The sequence below is a fragment of the Onychostoma macrolepis genome, chromosome 03, assembly GCF_012432095.1.
Source record: "Onychostoma macrolepis isolate SWU-2019 chromosome 03, ASM1243209v1, whole genome shotgun sequence".
In the NCBI taxonomy this organism is placed as follows: Eukaryota; Metazoa; Chordata; class Actinopteri; order Cypriniformes; family Cyprinidae; genus Onychostoma; species Onychostoma macrolepis.
This window is the reverse complement of record NC_081157.1, coordinates 42544769-42556276: the sequence shown is the minus strand read 5'-3', so window position 1 is coordinate 42556276 and position 11508 is coordinate 42544769. Positions and strand designations below refer to the sequence as shown.

At 33.2% G+C, this 11508-nt stretch overlaps 1 protein-coding gene across 1 annotated transcript; it reads left to right on the top strand.

The window, feature by feature from the left end:
* Positions 1 to 7472: 7472 nt before the first annotated feature.
* Positions 7473 to 9925, top strand: ifnphi1 (interferon phi 1). Its single transcript, XM_058770406.1, has 5 exons — positions 7473 to 8014; positions 8568 to 8639; positions 8824 to 8979; positions 9279 to 9365; positions 9601 to 9925. Exons 1-5 carry the CDS (start codon positions 7883 to 7885, stop codon positions 9697 to 9699), a joined length of 546 nt encoding a protein of 181 aa, XP_058626389.1. The 5' UTR covers positions 7473 to 7882; the 3' UTR covers positions 9700 to 9925.
* The last annotated feature ends 1583 nt before the right edge of the window (positions 9926 to 11508 follow it).

Below are 11508 nucleotides of genomic sequence, written 5' to 3'. Positions count from 1 at the left end.
ATATCAAGCTAGACAGTAGGACAGTTAATAATACAACAGGTAAATAGCCTAGGTGTTGATCGGTGTTATGTAACTAAAACAAACACGGTTTCTCGTGAGCACAAACCTTGTATGTAATGTAAAATGTGAAGGTAAGAATCTGACAGTCATTGTTTAATCGTCAAGACAGCGACTTTGCGCTGCCACCTACCGACTGAGCTTTGCAATAACGCGGGGGTAATAAAAGGTAATGATTTTAGATGAGATTTATTAATGCTGAAATAGTTCTACTTAGAATCAGGACGTAATTAAAACAAGCTGTACGTTTTCTGTTTTCAGAGTGTATTGTGTATTGTTATTGGGTGTCGTATCCAGGTCTGTGTTAAATAAAAATAGTAGCCTGATTATCTTTGGTTTTATCACAATATTGGTATTTAAAGTATCATAACATGTACTCTCTTCTTTTAGCTTTTATAATATAAGTTACATTAAATATTAGAAAATTTTCATTTTTAATTCATTATTAGTTTCAATGTTGCCATAGGCTATTTAACACCATTTAATAGCTTATCATATTAAGGCCAACATTTCTTCATACACTATTTATTATTATGTATTATGAATATTATTGGAAAGAGCAACAATGTTTTGGCCCGTCAAGATGAACGGTACGTACTTTTTATTTTTTCTAAATGTAGCATAAGAAACTTTGACTGGGATTTTGGAATGAATTTCCAGACAGGACAACGAAAGATACAGGTAATTAACTAATTTTCCTTTTAACTGAAAAAATGTTTGCTTACATTTTCCTTTTTCACTGGTATTTAACTTATTTATTTGCTTTTTTTTTCTTTCTTTTTTTCTTTTCTTTATGTGGGCAGTATTTATTCTCGCATTTAGCCTAGGTGTAGCTACTATTTATTTATTTATTTATTTATGAATGAATGAAGCTTAGCCTACTCGTCGTCCACAACGTGATTTGCACAAGCAGAATATTTCTGGTTAAAAATGATTTGATTCTTGGAAAAAAAAAAAAAAAAAGGAAATTTGCAGCATCGCAATAAACGATATTTCGTTTCATTTTATTTTGTTTTTATTTATATATATATTTTTTTTTATTGATTTATTGATTTATTTTTTAAATCAATTGCGTCATAATGCGCGGCTCATGTGGGAATGCTAAAGGAATTCTATCGTATACCGGTCATTGTGGAAACTGAAAGTGAAGTGCTCTGAATGTAAACAGCGCCATGTAACAATGAGGAATTACCACCCGCTCCAGTAGTTGTGTCATCACCTCACACAAACGGTTTGATGATATCACCCTAAACCGTGTTAAATCGTGTTTTGAAATTCATTTTTATTTTTGCGAATAGGCTATATAACGCAAACAGAAAGACAGAACAAAATAGTCTTGATAACGTAAATAATAGGCTATAAAAATTAATAATGATATTCATTGGTCTCGTATTGACATGACACTTCTTATGATGTCATTGCGTCAGTGATAGTGCATGAAAGTCCCAGTTTGACTCTCTCACTGTGTTTTCAAGATGAGAAAACTGCGCTAGCGCCATCCTATCCATCTCTTTGCGTTTTCAAGGTGAGAAAAATAACTCCCACCGGGACAAAGAGAAGCACGTGATTCTTTCATTTTCTCCTTCTAAAACTTCCAAGTGCAATACCGCTGGGCTTCCCGCGCTGTCACCTGATGAAGGGAATGCAAATTTAGTAGGGTAATTACTTTCTCTCTTTTTTTTTCCCCCTTTAGAGAACATTATATAGCCAGAGCCTTTGCCATAAGATAGTATCCATATCCTAGTAGTCATCGTTTGAATGGTAGCTCTGCACTGTAGCTGTCAATACAAAACCACAATGAGAACTTTTTTGTATCTTTTATGGATTGTCATGTCTCCGTCCCTATTTGCAGAGTCTCATAATCAGGAGAAAAGAACAATTAGACTTCTGCATGGACTGGTGAGACTAATCTAAACTTTATCTATCTATCTATCTATCTATATTATATGTGTGTCTGACTGTCTGCCTGTTATTTAAAAAAAATGTGTTAAGCACTCTATGTGCTATGGAACATTAATCTATTAAAAATATTTACTGTAGATTAGAGGAAAGTTGCTAGATTCATACTTTTACAAGGTATCACGAACTGGCAAACAGTTTTACATAATTAATCTAGGTTAATTTTAAGTTATAAATATACTGCTATTCATTGTTCATTCATTTTATTAATGTTAAGTCATTCAACAACTTGAAAGTTAACATGTTAACAATGTATTAGTATAGCCTGAATATTAGGATTAATGTATAGGCTCATAATGGTTCCCTTATGAAAAAGACATTGTTCACTGTTCATTAAACCTTAATGGTTTAATATTGACAACAGCGCGGCCGCAATATGTAATATGTATTTAATGGCTAATTTCTCTCTCTCTCTCTCTCTCAAAGGGTCAAAGGGCCAAAGAATGTCAGGATGAAGTGCTAGAAGCGATGTCTGATCGGTTCACGAGTCTTCCCAAAAAGGTAGGCAACAATATAAAAATGTTGCATCCTGCAGATCTATATCTTCCTGCGGAGTTTTAGTTGTAGACTCAAATGTAACCGTTTGCTTTCAAGTGATTTCAAGTAACTTGTCATTCTGTCACTCTGCAGTGAGGTTGATCTCCGGAAATATTAAGCACTGTTGGTGTTATACAGTTTGTTTGACGAATGATGTTTGATCTTTTTTCTGTTTGTTTTTTTTTTTTCTCTCGTGGACAGAAAGAAGAAATATCTCAGGCACTGAAGATAGCATATAACTCTACCTTTGAGCTCTTCAAGAAGAAAAGAACCCACTGCCACTGGAATAACAATACATTCCAAGATCTAATGGAACACCTCAACCGACAAGCTAAATCACATTTCGTAAGTCAGCAGTTGGGCTGAGTCAAAATTCACTTGCATTATTTACAGTTTTGGACGTTAATCGTTGTCGTTAATATCTAGGTCCCGGCGATGAGCTCTGAACTTGAGACGTTGGTCGAGGACTTCAAGAAGCTCGATCAGTTTCTCACACAGCAGGTGAAAAACTCAGCAAACGATACCGAGAAAAAAAAAAAAAAATTTCTTCATAATTTAAATCTGCATTGATTAACTGTGTGACTTTTCTTTCCGACAGAATTGTAGCTGCTGCGCGTGGGAAACTGTGCGCCACGACATTCTGGTCGTCATGGACTACTTCATAAGAATGACAAGACCTAGAAGAAGACACGTTTAATACAGTGCATGCCATGAATTAAATGTTGTCCATTATTTATTTATACGCTAATTTTATAGTTTTTATTTTTCAATTTTCATTTTCCATTGAAGTCGATATGGTAAAATGAATCAATGAATTTCCAGATGAATGAATGTTAATATGCCGCTTTATTAACGGCTCTAGGCTTATGCTACTTATAAACACATTGATTAGAGAATAACTAATTTAGATTACACTAAAATGTTTACAATATTCGAACTATTATTGTCCACTGTTTATCCGGGAATGTGCTATTATTAAAATGAAGGAATGTTTAGTTTATATGTTGATTGTGACATACAATGGATGTCTAAATGTCTTTCTAATTGTGAATTTGTCACTTGACCAATGTTGACAAAAAATAAAATATTTAAATATTTTAAATATTTTTCAGAGTGGTTTTATTTATATTTATGTATTTTGAAAGATTTCGGTAGACATTATACTAGGACAAAAAAAAAATTATGAACATGAAAATTTACAGTCATTTTGAGGGTTTATTTAACCCTCTACCGCACGCATTATGATAGACCTATAAAAAAAAAAATATTTGACTCTTTTTCTTTTCTTGGAATGGCTTAACTTAAAGTGCTGGAAAAAAAAATTGGAAAAAAAATATTATTTCAAGGTACTTTATGATTTGTTGCCATACGGCAACAACATACAACAGTGGATCTAACTTAGAATAAGTGTAAGTTTACTTATAGTTAATATTTTTCAACTGGTGTTCTAATAAGCTTTAACACGGTACTTATAACCTTATAAATACTTTCCAACAACTTCTGCTTTTATTTATTCCATTCTTTTTAGCTGAATGCTTTATATTCTTTGAATTTCAATACATTTTTCATGAATATTATTTAAATTTCAAATTTATACAGTTCAAACAAATCTAATACTGTATATCATGTATCATAAAACACTGACATAAAACCAAAAACACTGCAGGTCATGAAAATTCAACATTAGGCTGAGCACCCCCCCCCTAATAATCCTTGAAACTTTATGCATGAAACTTCTCAAAGCAGTTTTGAAAATTTACAGTCATTTTGAGGGGTAAAAAAAACTATTTATTTAACATATCTATATTTGAAATGCTATATATTTGCGTCCCAACAATAATTTAAGCAGCGATCAAGATAAAAAATAAAGTAGCCTAGGCTATAATAAGAAGACTAAGAAAATGTATTATTGTTGCTCAAATATTGTTTACATCTCTTTGGGCTCCGACCTCACACAATATTCGACAGAAAAGGTCAAGGCGACAGATGTGGTCGAAAGACATCAAACACAGGTATCGATGAACAATGAAACCCGGAGCCCACTCTCACGCAAAGGTTTTCTCCCGTATAACTTTTTATAATTCCTTCCTTTTTAATATAGCCTACCTAATACCGTAAACAAAATCTTTGCTGTAAGGACTTTCTTCGCTGTTACCAAACTGCGATCAAAACATTAAACCTCTTTTAATCTGCTTCTTTTCATTGCGGCTCTTCATATAAGATATCTAGATACTGCGAATCTTGCCATGGCAAATAGGTGCAACATCTTAAAAGTGCTTTAAGGTTATCATTAACTGATTTTTTAAAATAATAATAATTAAAAAATAATATATAAATAAAACAAATACACTGAACTTGAAGATCCAAGTTAGATTTTATTAATCTATGTGAGTGCAAGAAATAATAATAGACACTTTTAGCTTTATTTGTTTGATTACATTTGCAAGTCTAACAACTGACTGTTTTATCGATTGTTTATATATATATATATATATATATATATATATATATATATATATTTTTTTTTTGTAATTGTCATACAATTTCATCAGTTCCATTTAGATTCAAGCTGGTCATTAGTTGGTTTATTTATTTTTATTTATTATTATTATTATTATTATTATTATATATTTTTAATTAGCTATAGGCTACCCTGTTCCAAAACACTGATATAGCCAAATAGCATAACCTGGATTGATTTTTAATAATATATTATTTTCTAAGAAAATGCTACAAAATATTTTAACCACAACAACAATAATAATAATAGGCCTAATAATAATAATAATAATAATAATAATAATAATAATGACAATTATTTTGTAACAAAAAATATGGTAACACTATTTTAAGGTGTCCTTGTTACACGTTACATGCACTTACAGTTATAATAACAATAGATTATGCATAAGTGCTTGCAAGTAACCCTAAACCAAACCCTAATCCTAACCCTGACCATAGTAAGTACATGTAGTTAATTAATAGGTCACACTTAACTACTATGTACTTACATCAAAAAATAAGTGCAATGTACTTATTGTGTTCATACTGTATTGCAAAACACTATTGCTGCTATTGAGGTGATGCGGGTAAGGTTAGGGACAGGTTTGGTGGTCTGGGTAGGTTTAAGGGTGGGTTAAGGTGTAAGGGATGGGTCAACAGTGTAACTATAAATGTAATAACAGAAATTAATTACAGATGTAATTACATAGGTATTTCTAAAAATACAAGTACAATGTAAAAACATGTATGTAGGCTACACAATAAGTGCATTGTATCAAATGATTAATTTAAATGTAAGTACATGCAACCCATTCTCACTCCCAAGGCGTCAAAAACTGAAGCATGGTCAAACGCCTTTCGCGTCACTATGAAGACGCCAAAAGTGCCCCTAGGCGTCATTATATGACAAAATAGGATCTCCATTGCTTTCAGTTACTTGCTTTATGCGTCAGGTCAAGACGCTTATGGAAAATGACAACACGTTATCCTCCGTTGTTTTCAGTTGTTTGTCTTAGTTTAATGGTTTGCATGCATTTGTAAAAAATATAAATAATTTTATATACATTTATACTTTCATTGGAGCACCTAACCCACCCCTACCCTAAACCTACCCACTTCTGAACAACATAAAACACGTAACAGGCAAATATAAGTGCAGTCACAGGTGTTTATTGCAAAAACTGACCATAAACAAACAGTATAAAAGCATTAAAAACAAGTCGTGTTGCATTCCAAGTCTTCTGAAGCCATACGGAGTCTTTATGAGAAGAAGAGAGCAAAACAAGGTTTTAATCGCTGAAAATGATCCCGCTCTTGTTAACGCGCTCGCATCTCATTCAAAAAGATACTCCCGTCCCGTAGCATGACGCAATCTGTCACGAGACACACAAGAGCCAATAGCCTGTCAGAACAGCATAACGCAATCGGTCACGAGACACACAAGAGCCAATAGCATTTCACAACCAAGGCTGACGTAAGGCTTCTTCTGGCGGCATTTTTTGAATTCGCGCACAGACTGCAGCACAGGATGAGCTTAACGGCGGACGGAGACGGCGATCGCGTCTATTCCTCTCACATATCAAATGTTTTGCCTCGGAAGACTTGGAATATTAATATTTTTTAAATAAATTATGACGGTAGTTGTATCTGCCTGTTATATCTTGTGTTTTATTGACAAATGGTAGGTTTAGGGGCAGCTGGGTTATGTGCTCACAAATGTGTAAATATTGTAATATAAATAAAACTGTTGTGGCTGTTTACATTGAAAAATCACACCCCAACATATATGCAATAATGGCAATACCCAATATATAATTTAATTATGACGATAAAATTCCCAGTATGGCGTCGGCATATTGACGCTAAGGGTTTCCTATTTAAAGCAACGGAGGACCCTGCAAGTCGAAAAGAAAAGCGACGCCAAGTGGTCCTGACCAAGCTTCAATATGTGACGAGTTGGGTGTGAGAATGGGTTGGTACATAGTAGTTAAGGCCACCTAATATAAAGTGGGACCAATTAATATTACTCAGTAGCCTACTTAAATGTATAATTACACTGTAACAAGAACACCTTAAAATAAAGTGTAGCCGCCTAACCAAAAATATTTGTAAAAAGATATGCTGGAATTAAATATTATTTTTATAAACTGATGGTCAACGCCAGCTCATTTTTCTTGTGTAGTAACAAATGATGAGAAATAGCATTTCACTGCACCATGAGAAAGTGCGGTGAAATCCAGTGAGAGCGATTGTACGAGGTTGCGTCAGCACGTTGCGTAAACAAAGCGTAAAGGCATTACGTTTCAAACAGAAAGTGTTGTGTTGTGTACGCAACCCGCAGATATAAACCCCTTCTCGTTTGGAAACGTCAGCGACCTTGAAATACTTTGGAATCAGGTAATTATTTTGAGCCGTGATATTGTTTTAACTTCTATCGAAGATGATAATAACATTAATTCGTGTATTACACCTAATTTGTGTGCGTTTTGCGCTGGTGTCTAGTAGGCTCAACAAAAAAACGATTAAAGAGTAGCCTAATCTATAACTAACCTATATATTCTTTTCACTCCTTGTCTAAGTCCTAAACATATTGCTTTTAAAAGTATTTTTATTATTAATAGCAGACCAGATGATATATTTTGTATAGTAGTCTATGGGCATTCGCCTGAATACTAGAAACTAGAAAGTGAAAGTATAAGCTGGACAGTACCGACCTGCTACTGCGTTTTCCCTTTCCATACTTCCGAATAAAATCCAGCACACTCCACCATGTCCCTGCAACAGTCTCTCGAGCAACACAGTAGAAAGCTACTGCACGCATACAAAGATGAAACAAACTCAAATGTGGACGTATATTTTTGTGATATTTTTAACTCTGCAGAGTCAGTGCTCCGCTTGCAGATGGCTCGGCCGGTATGGGACAGTGAGCGCCGATTCTCTGAGTCAGCTTAGGGAGATGGTAAGTAGCCTACACTTTTAAAGCTTCATTATTTATTTGTAAATGTTCATCAGAATACATTAGACTGCTGCGCAAAACAACCACAGCCATTTTCTGCAAGGCCCATATATTTAGGCTATGCAGCAGATTTATTGTTTTTGCAATGTCTAGTTGTTAATTCAACCTTAGGCTACAGAATGATTCACGGCTATTTGGAATATACCGCAATAAACGTGTTTTACCTGGGGATTGAGGGATGCTGTCACGTTTAGTCTGATTCGTTCATCGTTAAAAAAACTGTAAAAGTGTCCATCATTATGTTACAACATCTTTGCTTCTATCCATATATTCTCACTAATTGTCAGAGTTTTCTTCATTAGTAACGTGGTTGATTGACAAAGTGAACTAATCAATCAGTTTTATTAAAATTATTCAAGTCAATTAAAGTTTTCATTTTTTCTACACTGATGTTTTTAACATTTTTGTCTTAAGAACGTTTTTGTGCAGATGGATGAACAGCTAAATATGCAGCATAAGGAAAATATCAGATCTTACAAATTACTCTGTTTTATAGGGTGGACAATATCTTGAGAATAGCAAGGTGCATTTTCCGGGATCCCTGTACAAGTTGATGGACAAAGCTAAGGTTCGTAAACTTTTCTCTGTGATCAAACATTTCATTCCATAAATAAAACTTATGTTATCAAAATAAATAGGGGAAAAATTGAGATCAGAATTTCATTATGTGAAAATCTTATAAAACTTGTATAAAGCACAATGGTCTTTGTGTGGGACCAGTTACCAAAACATAGCATTATGTCTCCTTACAGGTGGAGGACCAGGTGAAGTTTCTTGTCTTGACCTTAGATCATATCATCGAACTCATGGAAGCCTCACAGCACATGAATTCAGAGAAATGGAACCCAAAGACAGTGGGATATTTCCTAAAAAACCTGCACAGGCAGTCATCTGAGCTTAAAGAATGCGTAAGTGCTTAGGAGAAACTGATATCAGAATTCTGTTCTATGAATTACATATAATCCTATATTATCATCAAATGGATTGTCTTAGTAATGGACCATGAATTTAGATTGAATGATTCCACTCAAACTTTTAACCTCAAAACTGTTATAAGACATTAATCATGTTGATGTTCAGATGAAAAGCCTAACTTAATAAGAGCAATTCAATAAATGTGTTATATGAAATGTAAAAACTATGTTTTGTTATTTTGTCATTTATGTTCTTTTTTCTCATTGTTTATATTTTGTTTACATTTTATCAGGTGGCCCAATATCAAAAGCCGCTGAAGTTTTACGAGATAAGGATAAATAGGCACTTCAGGGATTTGAAGAAGATTTTAAAGAAAGAAGTAAGTTTGATTGCATAATATAGTATCACAGCTTGTTACATTGTTTGTATGTGTTTTTATACCCTTTAATTTGTTGACTGATTTTTGTAATCAGCTTTATTTTTCTTAGTGCCTTAAGAGGCGTGTTGTATTTGCACTTCTGCGGCGTTAATGTTACTTTGTAAAGAGTAAAAGGAATTATTTTCTTGCATATAAAATGCAAAGTCAGTGATAGATGTTCCTCTTGTGTTTTAAGAAATATAGTGCTCAAGCATGGGAGAAGATCCGGAAAACTGTGAGAAGCCACCTTCATAGGATGGACATCATCACAAGCAATGCCAAAAAAAGTTTCTAAAAGAGTTTAAGAGACAATAATGACAGAAAAATGTCTGACTTTTGACACATTCCATAGAGCAAAAAAAAAAAAAGTTACAAAAACTGCCTTACAAACAAAAACTGGAAAAAAAAAAAAAGAATGTTATAAATGTATTGTGTATTCACGTGTTTGTATTTAATTGCAATGAATGTAGCCTAGAATGTAACCTAGAGTCGCTTATATTGACCAATGGGTATTGCTTTAATACAGAGTTTACCTTATGTGTTTCCTATGAAAACTTGAAGTTATCGGATCAAACAAGCTAATTATGTTTCTTACAAATACCCGTGAAAACTTAAATTTTTGGTTTAGGTGAGAATAAGCCTCTTGCCTAAACTATACTTAGGTATTTTGCTAACTTACGATCCTATGTATTAATTGTCAGTCAGCAAGCATGTTGTGATGCACATGCATGTTGGATATGTTTCATAATTGTTTTTTTATATATTTAAGTTATATTTAAATTGATTTATATACCTTTGTGCACAATTTTTATATCCCAGTATATTTATTGTTTTCATATTTAATATTATTTATAGTTATTTATTTGCTCTAATTGTCATAAAATGTTTTGTACTTTCAAATAAAAATGATTTATTGAAACTGCTTGAGGTGTTTACTAAATACTTTGAACTTACACACACCAATAGAGTTTACAATTCCTTGTAGCCTATACTTATACTTCGTCTATGGTTTTGAACATGTTCTTTGTGAAAAGTAAAGTTTTTCTTTTTTTGGTTACACTTTATTTTAAGGTGTCCTTGTTACGGTGTAATTATACATTTAAGTACCGATTCGAGTAATATTAATTAACTACATGTACTTATGGTTAGGGTTAGGATTAGGATTTGGCTTAGGTTTACTTGCATGTAATTATGCACAATTTATTGTTATTATAATCGTAAGTTAATTTACATGTACATGTAACGTGGAACAATGACACCTTAAAATAAAGTGTTACCATTTTAAATTCTTATTTGTGACCCTGGACCACAAAACCAGTCTTATATCGCTGGGGTATACAGTATTTGTAGCAATAGCCAAAAATACATTATGGGTCAAAATGATCAATTTTTCTTTTATGCCAAAAATCATTAGGATATTAAGTAAAGATCATGTTCCATGAAGATATTTTGTAAATGTATTACCGTAAATGTATCAAAACTTAATTTTTGATTAGTAATATGCATTGCTAAGAGCTTCATTTGGACAAATTTAAAGGCGATTTTCTCAATATTTAGATTTTTTTGCACCCTCAGATTCCAGATGTTCAAATAGTTGTATCTCGGCCAAATGTTGTCCGGTACATACAAACCATACATCAATGGAAAGCTTATTTATTCAGCTTTCAGATGATGTAAAAATCTAAATTTCGAAAAATTTACACTTAAGACTGGTTTTGTTGTCCAGGGTCACATTTACAGATATTTCTGTAATGCAAATACTTCACTATAATGGATATCACAAAGAGGCTCTTCGCGAAGGGGGGCGCCAAAGTCATATCTGGGGCATAGCATTTCTTTTGTGAGACACAAAGAAGATATTTGGGGGGGAAATGTCTCTGTTTTTGTGAATACAGTTAAAGTCAAAAACATCTAAAACATCTTTTATTTTCCACAGAAGAAATAAAATCACACACTCGAACGAAATAAGCACTGCAGTAAAAGGATGACTGAATTTAAATTTTTGAGTGAACTTTAAATTCAAGCTGTCGAGATATGAATAAAAAGACAATTCTAATGGCATAACAATGTAGCCTAACTAAAAGCACCATCACTAGCACACAGA